Source organism: Symphalangus syndactylus, chromosome 5 (assembly GCF_028878055.3).
Source record: "Symphalangus syndactylus isolate Jambi chromosome 5, NHGRI_mSymSyn1-v2.1_pri, whole genome shotgun sequence".
In the NCBI taxonomy this organism is placed as follows: domain Eukaryota; kingdom Metazoa; phylum Chordata; class Mammalia; order Primates; family Hylobatidae; genus Symphalangus; species Symphalangus syndactylus.
In genome coordinates, this window is record NC_072427.2 from 135,181,132 (window position 1) to 135,208,440 (window position 27,309).

Consider the following 27,309-nt stretch of genomic DNA (forward strand, 5'->3'; position numbering starts at 1 on the left):
TGCCTTAAAAACAAAACAAAGACGGAGACTCAAGTCGCTTCCCACTTCCTTTATCATAACCATGCTCAATCAAGACCCCATCTTGTGAAGAATGATCATAGCCTTATGTTTTCCATGATTTCATTCTTGTCTTTCAAAAACACACTCCATCTCCATGCACAGTTAGAGTGTTCTTCTCGTTAGGTAAGCCATAAGCATTAGGTAATACTAACGCTTAAACCCTCTAGGGCATCTGAACACATTTAGAATAAGTTCCAAAGACTTTCCTGGAACAATATAGTCTGGATCATGCTAGCTCTGTCATTGTACTTCATACCTCTCTCTTCCTCACACACTTTTTTCTGACCATGTATATGTTAAGTATGTTCCACACCAGGGCCTTTACCTTTGCTCTACCTTGCCTAGATTGTTCCTTCCCTGTCCCCATTTAGCATGGCTTGTAGTTTCACTCTTCATCTCTTCATTTAGGTCTCTTACCATATGATTTCCAATGCACAATGTCTAGACTAGTGTCTCTTACCTATCCCTACTTTTTCTATTTTCTTACTCTGATTCTTCTTTCTAGTGTTGCACACTTACCCTATTTTACATATTTACTTGCTTATTTGTTTATTAGTTCTTCTCCTATGCCAATCCACCCCCCATTCCCCATCCCCACTGGATGCCAATGAAGTTTTATCACTTTCATTCACATTTGCATCCTCATTGCATGGACCTGTGGCTGACACACATAATAAATATGTACTGGACGAGTAAATGCCTACACTCCTGCTTAGTCTAGTTTTAGCAATAGCCTTATGATATAAACTTTAGAAAGTCATTAATAGAATGAAGTTCATATTTTATATTTGTATTCTCTAGTCAACTTCACAAAACTTTTCTTCAAAGAAAATCAAAGGCTGGTGAGAGATTAATAAATGCTTTTGACAAGTGGTAATGTTGATTTCATAACTTTCTTAATTAGATAAATCATAACTATCATCAAGGATGAAACAGTATTTTTAAAACTCTCCTTATGAAAAAGTTTCAATTAAGAAGCTGAAACATGTTGAGATGTAAACTGGTATGATATTTTGAGGTGAATTTTTATGTTAATGAATCTGTAATTTAGCAAATATATGCTTCTCCCTTTGAGTAGACATTTTATATTGAAGATGAAGATATATTTGTGGAATATTTACTATAAATAATTTGATAAAACTTGCAGTCAGAGTCAAAATTTAACAACTGTAAATTTAGTTTACAGGTTTATTTTCATGTTAACAAAATTTAAAAACACATTTTTTTTTCTACAACATCATGCTGTTGGCTGACCATGACTGTGATCAACTAGTATATTTTAAAAGTACAATTAGATGTTAACCCAGGTCATTCTACTTATCACGTATATTTTTAACATCTATATGCCTGTCTTTACATGTTTACAGTTTTAGGTGACTGAATTATTATATTGGCCAGTAGGGCACACATTATCTGCTTCCTCCCTAATTTTCCAAACTTATCTTATGCCACACCCCTCTCACTCAGTATGTTCCAATGAACTGGATTCTTTTTAGTCTTCAAACACACTAGCGCTTTCCTGTCTTAAGGAAGCAGCACTTAGACCCTCTCCCTGAAAGCCCTTCATTTGGCTTTTTCTGTATTTCCTTAGATAAAATATCACTTCTTTTAAGATGCGCTTTGTAAGTCCTTTCCCTCATATACCCTCATTTCACTCCCAAATTTCATTTCTCTTTTTATTCCCTTTATTAGCAGTCTTTTTCCTTATTAAGACTAAGAGCAATTTGTAATTATGTGTTTATTTTTAAACTTATTTGTCTCACGTCACTCGTCGTTTTCAAAGCTATGAGACAACAAGTACCTTATTGGTTTTATTTACCAAGAAATATCCTTCATTAAGCATCACATGCTGTCTAAATATGTTTAATGAGTGAAGAAAGGAATGAATTCTTTACGTATACTTTTCTTCTGTCTACAATGGTATTAAGGGATACTAGGTCAGAAGCCATGCTGTGGGTGAATTTACAGCATTAGAATTTCATTACACACTGAAGTTTACATCTTGTTGCAAAACTTTTTCTTTCAGTGAAATCAACAGATGATTTTCTCTAACTGGCCCATTAGGATCCAAGGCAACTCAAAATTAAAAGTTCTTTTTGAATCATATAGAGATTCTTTTACAATTGAGGCAATTGTCAATCAGTGTGTGTCTTAAGATTCTCAATAAAAGAAGAATGTATAGAGCCTAGATTTCACAATGGAAGTATTACAGACAAAATTATATTGTTAATGATAGCATTGAAATACCATAATAATTCTAAGAAAATGAATTCCCAGAAAATAAAAATGTAACAAAATATGAATTTGAGCTAAATACGGAAAATATGTATATCATTGAGTGTGTTTTTAGTTTAATATATGTGATAATGTTTTAAAACATCATACTTACCTAATCACCAGCACGGAATATGAGGTAAGTCCAATTGCACAGAAGAAAGCATCTAAGACTTGAATTACAAAATAAATGTAAGATTTCCTTGTACAAGCATCATCTCTTGGGCATTCACCCAAGTGCGCTGAGTAATTTTTGTTCTGGAGACCAATTACTTCCACACAGCTACAGTCATAAAACACCTAAAAATAATTTTTGAAATATTACCAGATAAATTTGCCACATGCAACTGGGCTATGAATACATTCCATTATATTTAAATAAGTCTCAAACTAAAATATTTACAGTTTTAAAAATATTATGAAAATACAGTTGCTTAATAATGAAAGGCAAAATTGCTTCCTGAATTACTTTCTGTATAAGATAATGTAACTGAATATTAACACTTAATAAATTCTTAATTTTAAAATTGGGAAATAATTTAAGAAATTAGTGTATGAAAGTGTATATAATTTTCTCATTAATATAAATTGTTTTCAATATTGCTCTTTCACCCACACTTACTTCCTAAAATATGCATTTTTACTCACTTTGACAATCTCTACGTAAAGTATTAGGGACACGCCCTGGGGAAGGATTACCCCAAAACTTCAGAAAATACAGCAGTTTGAAAGGGGTCAAAATCTGGAACTAGAGCCACTCATGAAAACAGGACAGAGTACAGAAGAAATAGAGATGGGCATGGATGCCAGAATTCTATTTAAGCAGGCGAAAGCAGCATTCAAGACCATAATGACAGATAACAAAATAGATAATATTATTACCAGAGAGGTCCAACACAACAGAATGTCCTGACTAATGGTAAGAGTACAGAAGGGGAACATTAGGATCAAATGATTTGAGAGATTTAATCGGCAGTTTTTGTAGGTAGGTGGCTTTAAAAAAAATCTATTCTGATTCTAGGCTAAACAAAAGTTTAAGGGGAGTTCGCCTTTAACCTACTAGTGCTAAAGACTAATTATTGAAGGAAGAATTTTAAAAGAATTTAAATCTATACTTTTATGGTTCCACCAAGCTTCCTTTTATCCTTCTTTTTTCACTAAGAATAATATGGAGCAATCTTTTATGGAGAAAGCACACTGGCCAATAAAAAAAACTTTGATACAGAGAACATTATTTTAAAAAGAGATTTCTTTTTTACTGAGGATTTAGTAAAAGAATTTTGAAGTAGCCCCCAGATGGTATAGCCATTGTTCATATTAAGAAGATGTCTCCATGTAGACAGAGCTCTTTTTAGGATTCTAATATTATGTTTCTTTCAGATCTTCACTACTGGGCAAAGTGAAACCAGGGATTAAATGAGGGCACCTTACTGAAGGATATTATAGCAAATGAATATGAGATGTGGGCTTTTTAAGTATAGTCTGTGGGCCATATATGTTGTGCAAGTTTATTAAAGTTATGGCCTACCTTCAAGGAACCTAGGATGCTTTATTCGTCAAATTTCTCCATGCCTTTCCATAATATATCGGTATGACAATGGGCAAGGGAAAGATGAAAAATGTTTAAAAATGAAACATAGAAGAGTGTGGTAGACAGTAATTATCATAGCTGACTATGTTGCTAATGTTGGTAATAGGAAAATGGCCTGAAAAATGAATACACAACTTTGTGAGATGTTGAGTGAAAGGTAGGTATGGGGAATAGCATACCCAATTTCCATCTATTGGGAGTTATCCAGGATATTAGGAAAAATCCATGGCTCACATGGAAAAAAACCCATTTGAGTGAAGAAAAAAATGGAATTTCAAATGGATATGTTGGGAATAAGCGGGCAGGATACTAAATTATCCTGGGTAAGAGAAGTGCCAGTTGTGAGGAAATCGACACAGGAAATCGAGAATTTGGCAGTCAAGAGAGCATGAATCCTTGATTAATTTATTGGAAAGTCAAAATCCCCAGTGAGGGGCCCGCCATTGCCCAGGCTTGCTTAGGTAAACAAAGCAGCCAGGAAGCTCGAACTGGGTGGAGCCCACCACAGCTCAAGGAGGCCTGCCTGCCTCTCTAGGCTCCACCTCTGGGGGCAGGGCACAGACAACCAAAAACTCAGCGAGAACCTCCACAGCCTTAAATGTCCCTGTCTGACTGACAGCTTTGAAGAGAGTAGTGGTTCTCCCAGCACGCAGCTGGAGATCTGAGAACGGACAGACTGCCTCCTAAAGTGGGTCCCTCACCCCTGAGCAGCCTAACTGGGAGGCACCCCCCCAGTAGGGACAGACTGACACCTCATTCAACTGGGTACTCCTCTGAGACAAAACTTTCAGAGGAACTATCAGACAGCTGAATTTGTGGTCTCATGAAAATCCGCTGTTCTGCAGCCACCGGTGCTGACACCCAGCCAAACAGGGTCTGGAGTGGACCTCTAGTAAACTCCAACAGACCTGCAGCTGAGGGTCTTGTCTGGTAGAAGGAAAATTAACAAACAGAAAGGACATCCACACCAAAAACCCATCTGTACATCACCATCATCGAAGACAAAAAGTAGACAAAACCACAAAGATGGGGAAAAAACAGACCAAAAAAACTGGAAACTCTAAAAAACAGAGCACCTCTCCTCCTCCAAAGGAACGCAGTTCCTCACCAGCAATGGAACAAAGCTGGATGGAGGATGACTTTGATGAGTTGAGCGAAGAAGGCTTCAGACGATCAAACTACTCTGAGCTATGAGAGGAAATTCAAAACAATAGCAAAGAAGTTAAAAACTTTGAAAAAAAATTAGAAGAATGGATAACTAGAATAACCAATGGAGACAAGGGCTTAAAGGAGATGATGGAGCTGAAAGCCAAGTTTCGAGAACTACGCGAAGAATGCAGAAGCCTCAGTAGCAGATGCGATCAACTGGAAGAAAGGGTATCGCTGATAGAAGATGAAATGAATGAAATGAAGAGAGAAGGGAAGTTTAGAGAAAAAAAAATAAAAAGAAATGAACAAAGCCTCCAAGAAATTTGGGACTATGTGAAAAGACCAAACCTACGTCTGATTGGTGTACCTGAAAATGATGGGGAGAATGGAACCAAGTTGGAAAACAGTCTGCAAGATATTATCCAGGAGAACTTCCCCAATCTAGCAAGGCAGGCCAGCATTCAGATTCAGGAAATACAGAGAACGCCACAAAGATACTCCTCGAGAAGGGCAACTCCAAGACACATAATTGTCAGATTCACCAAAGTTGAAATGAAGGAAAAAATGTTAAGGGCAGCCAGAGAGAAAGGTCGGGTTACCCACAAAGGGAAGCCCATCACACTAACAGCTGATCTCTCAGCAGAAACTCTACAAGCCAGAAGAGAGTGGGGGCCGATATTCAACATTCTTAAAGAAAAGAATTTTCAACCCAGAATTTCCTATCCCGCCAAACTAAGCTTCATAAGTGAAGGAGAAATAAAATACTTTACAGACAAGCAAACGCTGAGTGATTTTGTCACCACCAGGCCTGCCCTAAAAGAGCTCCTGAAGGAAGCACTAAACATGGAAAGGAACAACCAGTACCAGCCCCTGCAAAAACATGCCAAATTGTAAAGACCATGGAGGCTAGGAAGAAACTATAGCAACTAACGAGCAAAATAACCAACTAACATCATAATGACAGGATCAGATTCACACATAACAATATTCACGTTAAATGTAAATGGGCTAAATGCTCCAATCAAAAGACACAGACTGGCAAACTGGATATGGAGTCAGGACCCATCAGTGTGCTGTATTCAGGAAACCCATCTCATGTGCGGAGACACACATAGACTCAAAATAAAGGGATGGAGGAAGATCTATCAAGCAACTGGAAAACAAAAAAAGGCAGGGGTTGCAATCCTAGTCTCTGATAAAATAGACTTTAAACCAACAAAGATCAAAAGAGACAAAGAAGGCCATTACATAATGGTAAAGGGATCAATTCAACAAGAAGAGCTAACTATCCTAAATATATATGCACCCAACACAGGAGCACCCAGATTCATAAAGCAAGTCCTCAGTGACCTACAAAGGGACTTAAACTCCCACACAATAATAATGGGAGATTTTAACACCCCACTGTCAGCATTAGACAGATCAACGAGACATAAAGTTAAAAAGGATATCCAGGAATTGAACTCAGCTCTACATAAAGTGGACCTAATAGACATCTACAGAACTCTCCACCCCAAATCAACAGAATATACATTTTTTTCAGCACCACACCACACCTATTCCAAAATTGACCACATAGTTGGAAGTAAAGCTCTTCTCAGCAAATGTAAAAGAACAGAGATTATAACAAACTGTCTCTCAGACCACAATGCAATCAAACTAGAACTCAGGATTAAGAAACTCAGTCAAAACTGCTCAACTACATGGAAACTGAACAACCTGCTCCTGAATGACTATTGGGTACATAATGAAATGAAGGCAGAAATAAAGATGTTCTTTGAAACCAACGAGAACAAAGACACAACATACCAGAATCTCTGGGACACGTTCAAAGCAGTGTGTAGAGGGAAATTTATAGCACTAAATGCCCACAAGAGAAAGCAGGAAAGATCCAAAATTGACACCCTAACATCACAATTAAAAGAACTAGAAAAGCAAGAGCAAACACATTCAAAAGCTAGCAGAAGGCTAGAAATAACTAAAATCAGAGCAGAACTGAAGGAAATAGAGACACAAAAAACCCTTCAAAAAATTAATGAATCCAGGAGCTGGTTTTTTGAAAAGCTCAACAAAATTGATGGACCGCTAGCAAGACTAATAAAGAAGAAAAGAGAGAAGAATCAAATAGATGCAATAAAAAACGAAAAAGGGGATATCACCACCGATCCCACAGAAATACAATCTACCATCAGAGAATACTACAAACACCTCTATGCAAATAAACTAGAAAATCTAGAAGAAATGGATAAATTCCTCGACAAATACACCCTCCCAAGACTAAACCAGGAAGAAGTTGAATCTCTGAATAGACCAATAACAGGTTCTGAAATTGTGGCAATAATCAATAGCTTATCAACCAAAAAGAGTCCAGGACCTGATGGATTCACAGCTGAATTCTACCAGAGGTACAAGGAGGAATTGGTACCATTCCTTCTGAAACTATTCCAATCGATAGAAAAAGAGGGAATCCTCCCTAACACATTTTATGAAGCCAGCATCGTCCTGATACCAAAACCTGGCAGAGACATAACCAAAAAAGAGAATTTCAGACCAATATCCTTGATGAACATTGATGCAAAAATCCTCAATAAAATACTGGCAAACCGAATCCAGCAGCACATCAAAAAGCTTATCCACCATAATCAAGTGGGCTTCATCCCTGGGATGCAAGGCTGGTTCAACATACGCAAATCAATAAATGTAATCCAGCATATAAACAGAACCAAAGACAAAAACCACATGATTATCTCAATAGATGCAGAAAAGGCCTTTGACAAAATTCAACAACCCTTCATGCTAAAAACTCTCAATAAATTAGGTATTGATGGGACGTATCTCAAAATAATAAGAGCTATCTATGACAAACCCACAGCCAATATCATACTGAATGAGCAAAAACTGGAAGCATTCCCTCTGAAAACTGGCACAAGACAGGGTTGCCCTCTCTCACCGCTCCTATTCAACATAGTGCTGGAAGTTCTGGCCAGAGCAATCAGGCAGGAGAAGGAAATAAAGGGTATTCAATTAGGAAAAGAGGAAGTCAAATTGTCCCTGTTTGCAGATGACATGATTGTATATCTAGAAAACCCCATTGTCTCAGCCCAAAATCTCCTTAAGCTGATTAGCAACTTCAGCAAAGTCTCAGGATACAAAATTAATGTACAAAAATCACAAGCATTCTTGTACACCAATAACAGACAAACAGAGAGCCAAATCATGAGCGAACTCCCATTCACAATTGCTTCAAAGAGAATAAAATACCTAGGAATCCAACTTACAAGGGATGTGAAGGACCTCTTCAAGGAGAACTACAAACCACTGCTCAATGAAATAAAAGAGGATACAAACAAATGGAAGAACATTCCATGCTCATGGGTTGGAAGAATCAATATCGTGAAAATGGCCATACTGCCCAAGGTAATTTATAGATTCAATGCCATCCCCATCAAGCTACCAATGACTTTCTTCACAGAATTGGAAAAAACTACTTTAAAGTTCATATGGAACCAAAAAAGAGCCCGCATCGCCAAGTCCATCCTAAGCCAAAAGAACAAAGCTGGAGGCATCATGCTACCTGACTTTAAACTATACTACAAGGCTACAGTAACCAAAACAGCATGGTACTGGTACCACAACAGAGACATAGATCAATGGAACAGAACAGAGCCCTCAGAAATGATGCCGCATAGCTACAACTATCTGATCTTTGACAAACCTGACAAAAACAAGAAATGGGGAAAGGATTCCCTATTTAATAAATGGTGCTGGGAAAACTGGCTAGCCACATGTAGAAAACTGCAACTGGATCCCTTCCTTACATCTTATACAAAAATTAATTCAAGATGGATTAAAGACTTACATGTTAGACCTAAAACCATTAAAATCCTACAAGAAAACCTAGGCAATACCATTCAGGACATAGGCGTGGGCAAGGACTTCATGTCTAAAACACCAAAAGCAATGGCAACAAAAGCCAAAATCGACAAATGGGATCTCATTAAACTAAAGAGCTTCTGCACAGCAAAAGAAACTATCATCAGAGTGAACAGGCAACCTACACAATGGGAGAAAATTTTTGCAGCCTACTCATCTGACAAAGGGCTAATATCCAGAATCTACAATGAACTCAAACAAATTTACAAGAAAGAAACAAACAACCCCATCAAAAAGTGGGCAGAGGACATGAACAGACACTTCTCAAGAGAAGACATTTATGCAGCCAAAAAACACATGAAGAAATGCTCCTCATCACTGGCCATCAGAGAAATGCAAATCAAAACCACAGTGAGATACCATCTCACACCAGTTAGAATGGCCATCATTAAAAAATCAGGAAACAACAGGTGCTGGAGAGGATGTGGAGAAATAGGAACACTTTTACACTGTTGGTGGGACTGTAAACTAGTTCAACCATTGTGGAAGTCAGTGTGGCGATTCCTCAGGGATCTAGAACTAGAAATACCATTTGACCCAGCCATCCCATTACTGGGTATATACCCAAAGGACTATAAATCATGCTGCTATAAAGACACATGCACACGTATGTTTATTGCGGCACTATTCACAATAGCAAAGAGTTGGAACCAACCCAAATGTCCAACAACGATAGACTGGATTAAGAAAATGTGGCACATATACACCATGGAATACTATGCAGCCATAAAAAATGATGAGTTCGTGTCCTTTCTAGGGACATGGATGAAACTGGAAAACATCATTCTCAGTAAACTATCACAAGTACAAAAAACCAAACACCGCATGTTCTCACTCATAGGTGGGAAGTGAACAATGAGAACTCATGGACACAGGAAGGGGAACATCATGCTCCGGGGACTGTTGTGGGGTGGGGGGAGGGGGGAGGGACAGCATTAGGAGATACACCTAATGCTAAATGACGAGTTAATGGGTGCAGGAAATCAACATGGCACATGGATACATATGTAACAAACCTGCACATTGTGCACATGTACCCTAAAACCCTAAAGGATAAAAAAAAAAAAAAAAAAAGCCCCAGTGAGCCCCTAGCTAAACTCATCAGGATGTATATATAAAAATGCACATAGATTGTTGTCCTAGTAAGTAGTGCTGACAGCAGGTTAATCAGGACTTTCCCCTAACTTCTGATGGATAAATTAATTCCAAATTAATTGAAATCATGTGCTTCAGTCAAATCATATGCTTCTTAGACATCCTAAGTGGATTAAATTCTAATAGGTCACATTTCTACACTCTCAAGAAAAAGTGGGGTAATCTCAAATTAAAATTCAAATAACAGAAAAACTTGGTTGTGTCCTAAGCAAGACTTTATATGAAGCTTTTTTTATACTTCACATCCATCACAATGACAGATAATATTGGAATCTTTTATCTTTATACTGGATACCTTAGCTATAGGAAGATATGATAAGCAATTCTTAAAAAATCAAATCTGTGATTTTGATTAAGGAGAGAAGGAAAAAGAAAAACAAATACTCACTATGGGCTCTTTATTACCACTTGAAGATTTGCATCCTGCTAGACAAGGTGACAGGTAAGTTATTCCATTGTTCCCACAGACTGGTTCCCATTGACTTTCATCACAATTGCACTCTGAGTTGCAATAAGAAAGTGGTACATCTATATGAGATGCCACTGAATTATTTCTGAAAATACATGATAGACATATATCAAATAAAGAGAAAGAGAAGAGAGAGGAAGAAAAGAAGGAAGAGGAGGAGAGACACAAGGGGGAAGTAGAGGGGAAATAAAGGAGGAGGGAAGGTGAGGGAAAGAAAAGAGAAATGAAATAAAGGATTTTCTTCAATTAGATCAAGAAATTTGATCTGATGATGCCAAAATAGGTTTTTAAAATGCTTTTAATTTTTTTAATGCTTGTAACTCTCCTTCTTTACCAAGATGTGATTTGTTACTTAGAAAAAGTAAAACTTAAAAAAGAAATAAGAGATTAGATAAGACTTAGACAAGAGGTTGTTATGATTCCATCAAGAAGGTTCACATTAGAAAAGTAACTTTATTTTTCTAGACTCAATTTTTTTTTTGGTGAGGTAATGGCATTAGACTGAAGTTCCTCTCAGGTCACTATAAAGTTCTGTGAATCTATGGATGCTAGTTAATGTGGTTGAACTTTAAAATCTGTATCTTAACTACATAAAATAAGAATTCATTGTGGTTAGAGCCGAACCTCTGAAGAATGAAAAACAAAAAATAATAGAATCAGTTGAAAAGGGCTAGAAATGTTCTGTATATTTTTTGTGACACTACAATGTTTTTAAACTCATTTACTTTTACTATGGCTACAAATTGTTAAATATAATTTTAATCATGGCTAAAATTATAAAGCATATTATTTGTATAAATTTTCTGCTTCAAGATTTTAAAAGCTTTTTTGTTTTGGAAAAATTTGTTAATGATTGAGGATTGATGAAGTACCTTTGAATGAGTATGTCATTTAAATTAAGAAAAAAGTAGATCGTAATTTAGAAAACACATTATTAATAATTTTATTTAAAGTCATCTAATTCTTTATTCTGCTTGAGGACATCCTACTGGGAGTAGTTATGGAGAATGGTTTATGATTGCTATGGTCTAAATATTTGTGCACCCCCAAATTCATAGATTGAAATCTAATCTCCTATGTGAAAGTATTAAGAGATAGGGCTGCCAGGATGTGATCTGGTCATGAGGACGAACCCTCCTGAATGGAGTTAATGACCCATTGCTTATTCCACCATGACTAAACACAGCTAGAAGGCACAATCTATGAACTAGGAAGTGTGCCTTTACCAGATACCAAATCTCCCAGCACCTTGATCTTGTATGTTCCAGCCTCCAGAACTGTGAGAGATACATTTCTGTGTATTTACAAACTACACAATATTTTGTTATAGCAGCTCAAACGGAATAAGATAATGACCCAGTCCAGAAATTGCAATCAGTTCCTCCTGTATTCAGATTAGTTCTGCCATAGCTTACCAATGTGACTACTTTTTGTAAAAAATGTCAACCTCATAGAGACTTTTGGGGAAAAATAATTTTGGGACAGTTTTCAAACATATTTTTTCTTAAGAGTCCTTCAGAGTCTTAAAAAGCATTGAAGGACCCAAAGTTTTTTGTTTTAATTAGTTGTATCTATAGACACTCTATTAGAAATTAATATTAATACATTTTAATACATAAGCAGACATATTTTTAGCTGTCGGCTGGTGGCATCAACACATATCATATAGTCTTAAAAATATCACTATACCTTCATGAGATAATGTGAATAAAAAGGCAAAGTCTTTGTATCATTATAAAAATAGGTTAGAAATTGTGGACCCCTTGATAAAGTCTCAAGGACCCTTAGAGATAATCAGAGATAATTCGGAGATCTCTGCACTAATTTTACTTATAAAACAAGTCCTAATGACTAAGATTTCATAAATGGTGAATACATTGATTTTATTATTTGCTATCATTAGATTATGAGTTCCATGAGGGAATTGATATTTCCCACAAATAATCACCTTTCAGGAAGGACTCAGTAAATTTAATTAAATTGAACAAATCCTGTATAACTCTTGCTTCCATCTTTTCAGCAGACGGCACAGTTACTATACTTGTTTTCAGGAAACTAGCTTTATGCTAAAGCTTGGCCTGAAAAACAGGAAGCCTTTGAAACTAATGGTGTGATATAAGATCAATAGGGAGTCGTTGTGTGACTTTAAGCAAGTCATAATTCTGTAGGTCTCATATAATAAAGGAAGTGATATATGAAAGTTGGGCTGCATGACCTCTAAGGTTCTCTTACCTCTAAAATCCAATGTTCTAGGTACAATGTGTATTGACTTACCAAAGTAGGTGATGGTTGATAGGAAAGATCAAAAACAGTTTAGATTTAGAAGCATGCAGGAAAATAATTCATGATTAGTTTAACAAGCCTCCAAGAACAGGATGTTATTTAGATAAGAAAATGAGAATATTTGGCAAATTAAAATCAACACCTCATAGAATGCAGATTTTGAAATAGTAACAGCACTAAAGAACATGGTTATTGAACTGTAATCTGAGTATCTTTGCTTGTTGCTTGACTGTGAACCTTCCTAAACTTACATTGTTGGCTATATTGAAGTGATTATTAAAAATCTGTGTAGGAATCTTGCTCTTGATTTGGGGTAGAGACTGTAGTACTAAAAATACTTGACAAAACATGGTAATAATGTAAAAGTAAAGATATCCCGAAGTCTAACATACAATTATAAACAGAATATATCTTAATGCTATTTCCATTGTAGACTACCATAAAAAAAAATATTAGCTTGCAAAAAAGCAGAATTAAGTACAATGTGAAAAAGTGTTATTTCATAAAGACAGTTGTTAATATCAAAAAGAACTGTAGATGAAAGTTATTCAGTCACTTTTGGAGAATGTAATTTATATTACTATTTTGATCCATCCAAAATGTTAATGGTTAAGACTAAGAGTTTTAGAGTCAAAACCCCCAAATTTGAGTCAGAATCTTAATATTGCTAGCCATATAATTTATCTATTTCTCTAAATTTTACTTTCTCATTTATAAAATGCGGGTAAAAGTACCCACCACTCATTATAATTACCCGTAAATTGTAGGTATTATTACTTCAACGTATGTTGCTTTTCTTTAATGAAGGAATAAAATAACTTTAAGGTCTTAAGGAGTGAACATTTTAAGAATTTCAAAAATGAAATTTCTCTCAATGAAAAGAAAGTTTAATTACAATTGTTTTCTACCCTATTTTCCTTACACATAGTCTTTTAATTGGATGGTTAACATCTTATGCAATTATATATACAAACCCATCATAGGTCAAGGTTAGGCCGGCAACTGATTTGCTTTCACAGATTAGAAAGAAATATAAAACTTGAGACAAGAGATGCACTGTTGCAGAACAAAATGCCAATTTGGCAAGTCCAACTAAAGACAATTTGAATTTTTTAATGATATATCCTCCTGAAAACATGCCAATTGCAACAGCAGGTAGGGCGAGGATTCCTAGAAATAAGAGAAAAAAGCTGTAAATATATATATATATATATATATATATACACACACACACATATTTAAATATATATATTTAAATATATATACACATATTTAAATATATATTTAAATATATACACATATTTAAATATATATTTAAATATATACACATATTTAAATATATATTTAAATATATACACATATTTAAATATATAAAAATGTATATGCATATTTAAATATATATTTAAATAAATATATATAAATATATATGTTTTTTTCGGATATGTGTTTTTATATGAAACACAGTATGAGGTTGGGTGAACCAAATTCGTCCCATCTTACCACTTCTTTAAGAGGAAGGTGGCAGACTAAGGTAGAGGTAGGGGACCAGTGTACCATGTAAGAGAGACAAAAATAATTTCTTCCTCCCAGTTATGAGGGTTTGGTTTGTTTAAGACCAAAAGGCAATGGCTAAGAATATTTGTATGTCTGAACAGATTATTTCTATGAAGCACATTCCTTTTTTCTGGAAATCAACAACAAAACAAAACCTTTTTTCCTATGAGATTTTGAGCCTGCCATCTAAAATCCTTTACATCTCTCACAGTAGAGTTCCACCCTCAGTAGCTTATTTCAAATTTTCCCAGAGATTTAGAATTGAATTCCTGAAGTAATATCTCATCCTTATTCATCAAAACATATATACCCTGGTATAATAAAAAAAGATCAACATACAGGATTAAAAATGGTTAATTCCTCCTGCAATTCTACCATTTCATTGTCCTGTAAGAGTTATTAAAGATGAAGTTTCCTCTAACAAAAAATTCAGATCAAGTTATTGGGAGCCAAAATTTAACTTTTAAGTTTAAACTTTTAGGTTCAACAGGGAGATCATCCAGGTGCCTGGTCTAGTGCTTCTGTACATTCATTTTCTAATTATTATTTTCTCATGTACTCATGACCTAGTCACATACCACTTGATAAATTTTTTAACTCATCACATATTTATCAAATTTCTACAATGTTTCTACAAATTGATAGATAGTTTTGTACAATAGATAGATTTGTAGAATAGTTACTACAAAGTGTTATAACTTCTTCTTAATGGGCAGGTCTCAATATGACACTGAAAATAGATACTGCAGCAAAAAAATACTCTCTAAAGTATGGTTTTTTTTTTGAATCATGCATATTTTGTGAGGCATTTAAATTGATTCTTTTTTAAAAAACGTCAATATCGTATGTTTTGTAAGTGGCTGAGGCCTTATTTCAGTCCATGAATTGTAGGTTTATAATGGTTATATTACAAAAGGGTTTGTCTCAGGATCTCAGCACTATAAGATCCAATTATGCAGGTACTACCTCTAAATGTTTTATTCAAAAGCAACTTTGGTTTTAGAACTCATCTAACATGAGATGCAACTTCAAATGCAGAACAATGGTTATATCACAATATTGACAAATGTTACAAAGTTAGAGAGATAATAAAAGTATATTTAGTAAAATGTGAAATCACCTTCACAATAAAATGTGTCTTTTAACACAAATACTCAGTAATGTTGCATTTATCAAGCAAACACGTAAAAAATATGTCTTACCCAACAAAAAGTTAGTTTCAGATGCAGACCAACCATACTGTTGCTCCACGATTTTAATGATATAAGTAAGAGAAGCAATGTAGCTGCTCATGTGTAACAATGTAAAAATTACAAATATAACATACAGGGGATTGGTAATGATGCTTTTCAAAGACTGGAAAAAACCTGTAGAATTATAAAAGTAAACAAAATATTTCAATGTAATTAAAATACATTAATATTTGAATTTTGAAAATATAAGTTTTATAAGATTTAAAATTACAAAACCACATAACACAGAAAGAGCACCCTGCAATCCTACTGTTAACAGTTTAACTATATTCCTTCAATATTTTTCATATGCATATTATTATTTATTGGTTTAGTTCATTTTACTTCCAAATAAGATCATGCATAAATGCTGTCTTATAACTTTGTTCACTTAACATTTTATTATCCTTGGAACTCTACCATACTATTACATATAGATTAATTAACTTGGTTATTCATTCCACAAATGTTTGGTTTTCAATTGGGTACTAGGCAATATACTAAGCGTCCCAGAAAAAAAAAAAAAAAAAACAACTGAATCAGAAATGTGATGTTCACAGGGTGCAGTGGCTAATGTCTGTAATCCCTACACTTTGAGTGGCAGAGGCATACAGATTGCTTGAGCCCAGGAGTTAGAGACCAGACTGAGCAACATGGCAAAATCGCCCCTCTACAAAATATACAAAAATTAGTCTGGCATGGTGGCATGCTCCCATCACTTCAGCTACTTGGAGAGCTGATGAGGAAGAATAACTTGAGCCTGGGAAATCGAGGCTGCAGCAAGTCATATACATGCCACTGCATTTTAGCCTAGGAGACAGAGCCAGACCCTGTCACAGTGAAGGAGAAGAAGAGGAAGAGGAAGAAGGAAAAGGAGAAGTAGAAGAAGCAAGAAGGATAAGGAGGAGGAGGGGAAGAAGAAAAGAAAAGAAAAGAAATGTGATGTCTCTTATGTATCATCACTTAATTATATAATTATTATATTAAAATAAAATTGTTAAATATAAATTTAAAGACAGCATAATCTGAGACACAGAAATAAAATCTCTGATGTTCAAAAATTTTAAAGACAAAATTAGTATGAGGGCTCAGACTTATTTTTTCCCTGGTATACAGCTTTTGTACCATAAAATACTGCCTCAGTAAATCTGGCAGTATTATAAATCACCTGTGTTAAGACACAAGAAAGAGAGACGGGATAAAAATGTTGGTCCCAAGGGACATTATGACAGTAATAGTACAACAACCTATGCCAACAAATAGGTGTGATAACAAATTTCTAACTTCTGTCCATGGCAGAAATTTTATGTTCTGGGTCTGTGATTGCCAGGTCAATCAAATACAAGAGAAGTTAAAAGTGGAAGGAACTACTTAGAACAAAAGGAAGTTTTAGAGTACAGCAAGACAGGCCCAGAAATGGTTATTGAGAGACGGATGATATGGGTTTTGAAAGATCTTGTTCTCTGTAGACCTCTAAAGATTTTCATTAGATATGAACAGTACTAACAGTAGTTTCTTTAAAAAAGTTTCCTCTGATTATAATAATACAAAATACATTTTGGGAAATGGCACAGAACAGAAAAGAGGTAAGAAAATGTATAGTAAGAATAAACAATATTTAAAATTGTTAGGCCAAAGTGCTAAACTTCCCTCTATTGGTCTCCTCTGTGAGTAAGAACCACCACTGATTTGTGAGGCATTCTAAGAGAGTCGTGATCTTTGGTCAAAATGAATGAAACGTGTAGATTAACCAAACTGTTAAAATTTTGTGGCGGATAGCAATTTGGATGTCATCTGGTCTGAACTTCTACACAATTGTGACTTATTACTTATTTTGAATAAACAGATCAATAAACAACTCAAGTGACATGAAGCTGACTACCTGAGAGCAATTTGCTCAACTTTTGAACAGTTCTCATTGTTTAAAAATTGTCTTTGTAATGAACTGAAAACTTCCTTTCTTTCTAACCAATTAGTCTTAGTTTTAATCAAGAACACAGAGAATAAATCCAATATGTTTTTTCTCCTGACTATAGGTATTTAGGTATGTTATCCATTCCTAACAGGCACTTATTAATAATTAAGATTCTCTTTACTATTCACGTCACTACCCCCCGCCCCAGAAAACCAGCTCTTAATATAGACAATATTACTATTGTACCATTTTTGTATCTTCATTATCCTCTTTATTATTTCTGGATTCACAGTCAACTCTGACTCTTACAGGTTTGAAAATCCATTAATTATTATGGATTTGATTAGATAAAGCAGAAGAATGGCATACATAAAATAAAAATTCTTTGATATGCTATTTTTAGTATGCTTATTAAAAAACTTTTAAAACAGTGGTGTGCTGGTAAATGTTTAAGAACTGATTTGTTGGTTGGGAAAACTGATTTGTAGGATTTCTCAATTTCCATGGTAATGTATGGTGGTAAATTCTCCTACCATGGACAATTTCAAGCTACCAATGCAGCTGAAATTGAACAATCCACTCACATGAGTGAATACACAAGTCTCCAGCATCCATCCCATTGCTCTTGGGTTAGTGTGGTGGAGAGGAGAAAATAATAACAACAACAAATGGGAAGTGAAACAACTGCTGAGAAGGAGAGCATGGGTTACCCTGGGAAATTTGTAACCTTACTTCAATAAAAACTTGAAACGTTTGCCAAGAGTTTAGGTGTTGGTTGCACTACTTCAGGTTTTGCGATTTCACCATTTTGTCCCAATCTGAAAACCACTGTCAATACCTTACCATTTCAAATATTTTGCTCTGACTGCCGTCAGATCATTCTCTCGATTACTGCTTCTCTGTGGTTCTCCATTAGCCCTCCAGGGCTTATATTCAAAAGAGGAGTCACTATCAAGTGGTAAAGAATCCTAATTCACATTACTGACTTCAATTACTTTAAATACAGCTATTGCTTCCACTTCATTTTTGAATACTTAGCTAAGCTATAATTATATATATATTAAAATTACTTATATATAATCTTATTAAAATTATATATATAATCTTATTAAAATTATATATAATCTTATTAAAATTATATATAATCTTATTAAAATTATATATATATAATTTTAATTACCAAGAAAAATAATCTTACTCCAATTACCTACAGAGAAACCTCTCCTGAATTCCTTCTCCTTATTCTATCTCTACACTTGGGAATAGTTAAGTATAACCTTACCATACCACTATTTAAGATACTTTACTACAATGATCTATATATTTCTCAATATTATCCACTAGGTTTTTGAAAAATAAAAGTGATGTTCTGTCATCAAGGCATAGTGTGGTGGCTGGTACCTTTTGTTGAGTAAGTGAATGAATGAAATATTATAATCTTTTTAACCTTCACAGTTTACACTATATAATATTAAAATGAATACATACTCTTTGACTTATAAGGAACAAATGTTTTATTTGTAGCCTTTGATTGGTTTCTGCCTGCTAAAGAGCAAAATCCTAATCCACTTCTGCTTGCTCTGTGCTCAAGAAATATTTGTTAACTTTAGCATGACTTTTAGAAAAATAATTCAGCTACATTTAGTGCAGAAGAAAACTAACTTTTGACGATTTGAGTGTGCTTTATTATTTTGGAATACTCATCACTCCCTTTCATTGGAATTAACAACTCCAAGTTGACAATGAATGTAAAATACTTACCAGTCACATTTTTGGTAATATATTTTCTTCGGTTGGTCAAATTAGCTATTTGATTCCTTTTATCATTTGTTTTTAGCACATGCAAAAATAGTGAAACTTTCCTTTCTTTCTGTGGTTTATTTGGATTTAGAGGCAACAAAAAGAATGGTATAGAAGAAATAATGGATAATATTCCAGACACAAGGAAACCAAGCCACCAAGCTCCAACCCAACGAGAGTCCTTAGGAGTTATCCTGATAGTGCCTAGAATAAACAAAAGAAGCCAGTCAAAAATCATTTTGAAATACAGTAGGTTCTGGGAAATAATGATAATGATTGCAGTCCTCCACAGATGAATAAAGTAAAGTATATGTCATAAATTCTAAGACACTATTTTCTTCTTTTCATATTTTATTATCTCTGAACCTAGAATCAGTCTAACATTTGATGACATCTTACAGTTGCTGTAGGCCAGAAATCAGTCATGACATCGTTCTCATTTCTGGAGCTTGTGTGCACTTGGTGGCTTTTCAGGTTTCATGACTGGACAGCTGTCATCATAGGAGTCTTAACCCCATGGACCATTTAATAACTATTCATGGAAAAAATATAAATCCTCATTGTTGTCTGGAAATGTGGTGGGCACAAGGGTGCTTGCATCACTGAAACTCAAGTTCTAGGTAGCTCAGTACAGAAAGAGAGAGATTCCATTGTTTTGGAGAATGTAGGGCAAAAGAACAAGAGTCTTTGTCTAGTAATCGAGAAAATTCTTCTGGATCTTGTCTGAGGCCACCAAGGCAGTACCTCTATAACACTGCACAAACCACAGTATTAATCAACATGGGGCCTAAGTCACTTCAAACAACTAGGAAGCATATTCAAGACTGATGGGTAGAAGCAAACCCAGACTGCAAAAACTACAATAAATATCTAACTCATCAAGGCCCAGTCAACAGTGAACATTTATTAGCACCAAGTTCAGCCAGAAAAACAAGACCTCACCAAACAAATTAAATAAGGCACTAGGAACCAATCCTGGCGAAACAGACATATGTGTTCTTTCAGACAGATTTCAATATAGCTGTTCTGAGGAAAATGAAAGAAATTCAAGATGACACAGAAAATGAATTCAGAATTCTATCAGATAAATTTAACAAAGAGAATAAAATAATGAATACCAACACCACTCAAACTATTCCAAAAAATAGAGGAAGAGGGAATACTTCAAAATTCATTCTATGAGGCCAGTATCACCCTCATACCATGACCAGACAAACAGACATCAAGAAAGGAAAACTAAAGGCCAATATCTCTGATGAGTAATTATGCAAAAATCCTCAACAAAATCCTAACAAACCAAATTCAACAATATATTAGAATGATCATTCACCATGATCAAGTGGGATTTATCCCAGGAAGGCAAGGATGGTTCAATACATGGAAATAAATCCACGGAACACATTGTATCAACAGAATAAAAGATAAAAATCATGTGGTCATTTCAATTGATGATGAAAAAGCATTTGATAAAATTTAACATTCCTCTATAATAAAAAAAACTTTAAAAAACTGGGGAAAGAAGAAACATAGCCCAACATAATAAAAGCCATATATGACAGACCTACAGCTAGTATCATACTGAAAGGCGAAAACTGAAAGCCTTTCCTCTATAATCTGTAACACTGTCAGGATGTCCATTGTCACCATTTTTATTCAACATAGTACTGGAAGTCCTAGCTAGAGCAATCAGACAACAAAGATATAAAAGGCATCCAAATTGGAAAGGAGAAGTCAAATTATAGTTGTTTGTATATGATATGATCTAATATGTAGAAAAACCTAAAGATGCTACAAGGAAGCTACTCAACCTGATAAACAATAATTTAGTTAAGTTGCACAGTACAAAAACAACATAGAGACCACTACCATTTCTATATGCTAACAGTGAACAATTTGAAAAAGAAATAAAAAAGTAATCCCATTTACAATAGCTGCAAATACCTTGGAATTAACTTAACAAAAGAAGTGAAAGATCTCCATAATGAAAATTTTAAAACATTGAGGAAAGAAATTGAGGAGGGCAACAAAAATTGAAAAAATATTCTATGTCCATGGATTGGAAGAATTAATGTTGTATCAATGTCCATACTACCCAAAGCAATCTACTGATTCAATGCAATCTCTATCAAAATAACAATAATAGTCTTCATAGAAATAGAAAAATCAAACCTAAAGTTCATGTGCAACACAATGACACAGAATAGCCAAAGCTATCCTAAGGAAAAAAAAAAATGCTGGAGGAATCCTATTACCTGACTTCAAATTTTACTACAGAGCTATAGAAACCAAAACAACATGCAGTATGCTACAGGCATAAAAACAGACATATGGACCAATGGAACAAAATAGAGAACCCAGATTCCACACAACTACAGTGAACTCATTTTAGACAAAGGTGCCAAAACCATGCACTGAGGAAAAGACCGTCTGTTTAATAAATCGTGCTGAGAAAACGGGATATCCATATGCAGAAGAATAAAACCAGGCCCCTGTCTCTCACCATATGTAAAAATCAAATCAAAAGTGATTAAAGACATACATCTAAGACTTCAAACTATGAAACTACTACAAGAAAATATTGGTGAAAATCATCAGGATATTAGTCTGGGTGAAAAAAAATTATTGAGCAATACCCGACAAACACAAGCAACCAAAGTAAAAATACACAAATGGGATCACATCAAGTTAAAAAGCTTCACACAGCAAAAGATACAATCAGCAAAGTGAGGAGACAACTTATGCAATGGGAGAAAGTATTTCCAAACTCCCCCTCTGACAACAGATTAATAGCCTGAATATATAAAGAGCTCAAATAACTGTATAGAAAAAAATCTAATAATCTGATCAAAACAAGGGCAAAACACTTGAATAGACATTTCCCAAAAGGAGACAAACAAATGACAAACATGCAAATGAAAAGGTGCTCAACATCATTAATCATTAGAGAAATGCAATTCAAAACTACAATGAGATATGTGATGAATGATATATCTCACCCCTGTTAAAATGGCTTTTATCCCAAAGGCAAGCAATAACAAATGCTGGTGAGAATGTAGAGAAAAGGAAATGAATCTTCATACACTCTTGGTGTGAACGTAAACTAGTACAACCACTATGGATAACAGTTTGGAGTTTCCTCAAAATACTCAAAATTGAGTTACCATATGATTTAACAATCTCACTGCTGGGTATATATCCAAAAGAAAGGGAATCAGTATATTTAAGACATATCTGCACTCCTATGTTTGTTGTAGCACTGTTTACAACAGCTGTGATTGGGAAGGAACCTAAGTGTCTATCAATAGATGAATTCATAAAAAAGATTTGGTACATATGGAATGCTATACAGCCATAAAAAAGAATGAGATCCAGTCATTTGCATCAACATGGAGAGAACTGGAGATTATTATGTTAAGTGAAGTAAGCCAGGTACAAAAAGACAAACATCACATGTTCTCACTTATTTGGGGAATCTAAAAATCAAATCAATTGAACTTGTAGGCATAATGAGAAGAAGGATATTGCCAGAGGCTGGGAAGGGTAGCAGAGGATTGGAGGTGGGCACAGTTAATGGGTACAAAAAAAATAGAAAGAATAAGACCTACTATTTGATAGTACAATAGGGTGACTATAGTAAATAATAAATTAATCGTATATTTTAAAATAACTTAAATAATGTAATTAGATTATTTGTATCTCAAAGAATAAATGCTTGAGGGGTTAATACCCCATTATCCATGATCTGTTTATTTCATATTGCATGCCTGTATCAAAACATCTTATGTACCCCATAAATACATACACCTATTATATACTCATAAAAATAAAAAATAAAAAAATCTTAAAAACAAAGCAAAGACGCTAAAATTATTAAAATCCATCCAGCAGAAATTTAAGAGTTGAAAAATTCAGCTGACATACTAAAGAATGCTTCAGAGTCTCTTACGAGCAGAACTGACCAAGCAAAAGAAAGAATAATGAGCTTGAAGATAGGCTGTTTGAAATTGCACAGTCACAAGAGACAAAAGAATAAAGAATGATGCACACCTAAAAGATACAGAAAATAACCTCAAAAGGGCAAAACTAAGAGTTATTTGCCTTAAAAGGGAGATAGAAAGGGTAGAAAATTTATTCAAAGGGATAATATTACAGAACTTTTCAAACCTAGAGAAAATATCAACATTTAAGTATAAGAATGTTAATGAAAACCAAGCAAATATAACCCGAAAAAGAGTACCTCAAGGCAATTAATAACCCAACTCTCAAAGGTGAAGGATAAAGAAAGAAAAAAACTTTTACCCTAGAATATTATGTCCAGCAAAAATATAATTCAAAGATAAATAAGAAATAAAGACCTTCCCAGATTAAAAAAAAAAAAACTGAGGGATTTTATTTACACCAGGACTGTCCTATAAGAAACGCTAAGGGGAGTTCTAAAATCTGAAAGAAAATAATGTTACTGAGGAAGAAGAAATCATCCAAAGTTAAAAAAAACTCAGTGTCAATAGTAGGCACACAGAAAAATACCAAATATTATAATGCTGTAATTATGGTGTGCAAACTACTCTTAAGTAGAAAGACTAAATGATGAAACAATAAAAGATAATAACTGCAATAATTTTTTGCGACATACACAGTAAATAAGATATAAAGGGAAAAAAATGTTTAAACATAAGAGGATGATGTTGCAGTATAGAGGTTTTATCAGTTTTCTTTTCTTCTTTTTTTTGAGACACAGTCTCACTCTTACCACCCAGGCTAGAGTACAGTGGCGCAATCTTAGCTCACTGCAACCTCCACCTTCACGAGATTCTCCTGACTCAACCTCCTGAGTAGCTGGGACTACAGGCACCTGCCACCAGACCTGGCTAATTTTTGTATTTTTAGTAGAGATGAGATTTCACCATGTTGGCAAGGCTGGTCTTGAACTTTTGACCTCTGGTGACTCGCCTGCCTCTGCCTCCCAAAGTGCTGGGATTACAGGTGTGAGTCACTGTGCCCAGCCTGTTAGTTTTCTTTTTGCATATTTTTTTTATGCAATCATTTTAAGCTGTTACCAGTTTAAAATAGTGGGTTATAAGTAAGTATGTGCAAGCCTCATGGTAATCTCAAATCAAAATACACATGACAGACCAAAAACTAAAAAATAAAAGGAAGAAATTAAATTATTCCATTAGAGAAAATGACCTTCACTAAAAGACAGACAAGAAGGGAGAAGAGAAGGCCCCAAAACCACAAGAAAACAAATAACAAGATGGCAGGAGTAAGTCCCTACCTATTAATAACATTGAATGTAAATCAACTACAGTCTCCAATCAAAAGAGAGTGTCTGAATGGGTGATAAAACAAGACCTAATGATCTGTTGCCTACAAGAAACGCAATTCACCATAAACACAGGCTGAAAATGAAGGGATGGCAAAAGATATTATTACATGCCAATGAAACCAAAAGGAGTTACTATACTTACATCAGACAAAATAGATTTCAAGACAAAAACTGAAAGAAGAGACAAATAATGTCATTATGTAATAACAAATGGTTCAATTCGGCAATGGAATAAAAGGATTGTGAATATATTTGCACCCAACACTGAAGCACCAAGAAATATAAAACAAATATTATTAGAGTGAAAAAGAGAGACAGACTTCAATACAATAATAGCTGGAAATATCAACAACTCACTTTGAGCACTGAAAAAACCTATTAGAAAATCAAGAAAGAAACAGACTTAACCTGAGCTATGGAACAAGTGGACCTAATACATATTTACAGAATATTTTATTCAAGGGCTCCAGAATAAACATTTTCTTTCATCAGCATATGAATCATTCTTAAAGACAGATGATATATTAGGTCACAAAAGAAGTCTTAAAACATTAAGAAAAAAAAAAAGAAATCACACCAAGCATCTTCTGTGGCCACAGTGGAATAAAACTAGAAATCAATAACGAGGAATTTTGGAAACTATCCAAACACATGGAAATTAAACAATATGCCCCTGAATGACCAGTTGGTCAATGAACAAATTAGAAAGGAAATTGAAAATTTTCTTGAAATGAATGAAAATGGAAGCACATACCGAAACCTATGAGATAAGATACAGTAAAAGTAGTACCAAGAGGAAAATTCATAGCTTTAAGTGCTCACATCGAAAAGAAGAAAAACTTCAAATAAGTAATCTAATGACACATTTTAAAGAACTAGAGAAACAAGAGCAAACTAAACCCAAAATTAGTAGAAAAAATAAATAATAAAGATGAAAGAATAAATAAATCTGAGATAAAGAAAATAGTGCAAAAGATGAATAATACAACCTGTTTTTTGAAAACTTAAATACAATTGACAGAAATTTATCCAGACTAATATGAAAAGACCCAGATATGTAAAATCAGAGATGAAAAAGAATACATTACAAATGATACTGCTGAAATTTAAAGGTCCACTAGAGGCTACTATGAGCAAACATATGTCAATAAATTGAAAAATCAAGAGGAAATGAATAAATTCCTAAATATATAAAACCTATTAAGATTGAACTGAGATCCAAGATGTAAACAGAGCGATAACAAGTAATGAAATTGAAGCTGTAATTAAAAGTCTCCCAGGAAAGAAAAGCCAAGGACTTGCTGGGTTCACTGCTGAATTCTACCAAACATTTAAAGAATAATTAATATCAATCCTGCTCAAACTATTCTAAAATATAGATAAGGAGAAAATATTTCTAAACTCATTCTATTAGGTTGGTGCAAAAGTAATTGCAGTATTTGCCATTCGTTTTAATGGCAAAACCAATCTAAGACAAGGTCGGAATTACCCTGCTATGAAAACCAGACAAACATACATCAGAAAAGGAAAACTACAAGCCAGTATCTCTGATGAATATTGATTCAGAAGTCCTCAGCATAATATTAGCAAACCAAATTAAGTAATACATTAAAAAGATCACTCATCATAACCAAGTTGGATTTATCCCAGGGATGTAAGAATGGTTTAACACATGCAAATCAATCATGACACAGATATCAACAGAATGAAGGATAAAATCCATATAATCATTTCAATTAAAGCTAAAAAATTTTTTGATAAAATTCAACAATGCTTCATGGTAAAAGCCATCAAAAAGCTGGGTATACAAGGAATATACCCAAATGTAATAAAAGCCACATATAACAGGCCCACAGAGCTAGTAGCATACTGAATGGGCAAAAACTGAAATCTTTTTTCTAATATCTGGAATATGACTAGGACACCCAGTTTCACCACTGTTATTCAACATAGTAGTGGAAGACCTAGCTAGAGCAATTAGACAAGTGAAAGATATTAAGGGCATCCAAAAGGAAAGGAAGTCAAATTCACCTTGTAATCATATATTCAGAAAAACCTAAGACCCCACCAAAAAAAAGAAAACTATTAGAACTGTTAAACAAATTTAGTCAAATTGCAGGATACAAAATCAACATATAAAAATTAGTACCATTTCTATATGTCAGTAGTGAACAATCTGAATAAAATAATTAAATCCCATTTACAGTGGCCACAAAAAAATTAAATGTGTGGAGGTGAACTTAACTAAAGGGAAAGATCTCAATAATGAAAACTTTAAAAACACTGAGGATAGAAATGGAAATCAAGACACAAAAATGGAATTATATTCCATGTTCATGGATTGGAAGATTCAATGTGGTTAAAATGTCCATACTACCCCAAAAAATCTACAGATTCAATGCAATCTCTATTATAATGTCGATGACATTCTTCACAGAAACAGAAAGAAAAATCTTAAAATTTGCATGGAATCACAAAAGACACAGAATAGGCAAAGCTATCCTGAGCAGAAAAGAACAAAACTGAAGGAATCACATTATCTCACTTCAAATTATTCTACAGAGCTAC

The 27,309-nt window shown here is 34.3% G+C and overlaps 1 protein-coding gene across 1 annotated transcript in view; it reads right to left on the minus strand.

The window, feature by feature from the left end:
- Positions 1-27,309, minus strand: part of LOC129483278 (putative solute carrier organic anion transporter family member 1B7) — a 109,909-nt gene that overhangs the window by 36,277 nt on the left and 46,323 nt on the right. The window contains 5 exon segments of the mRNA XM_055280434.2: positions 2,450-2,634; positions 10,551-10,716; positions 13,889-14,084; positions 15,671-15,835; positions 19,377-19,619. Coding sequence (XP_055136409.2) covers positions 2,450-2,634; positions 10,551-10,716; positions 13,889-14,084; positions 15,671-15,835; positions 19,377-19,619 — 955 coding nt within the window.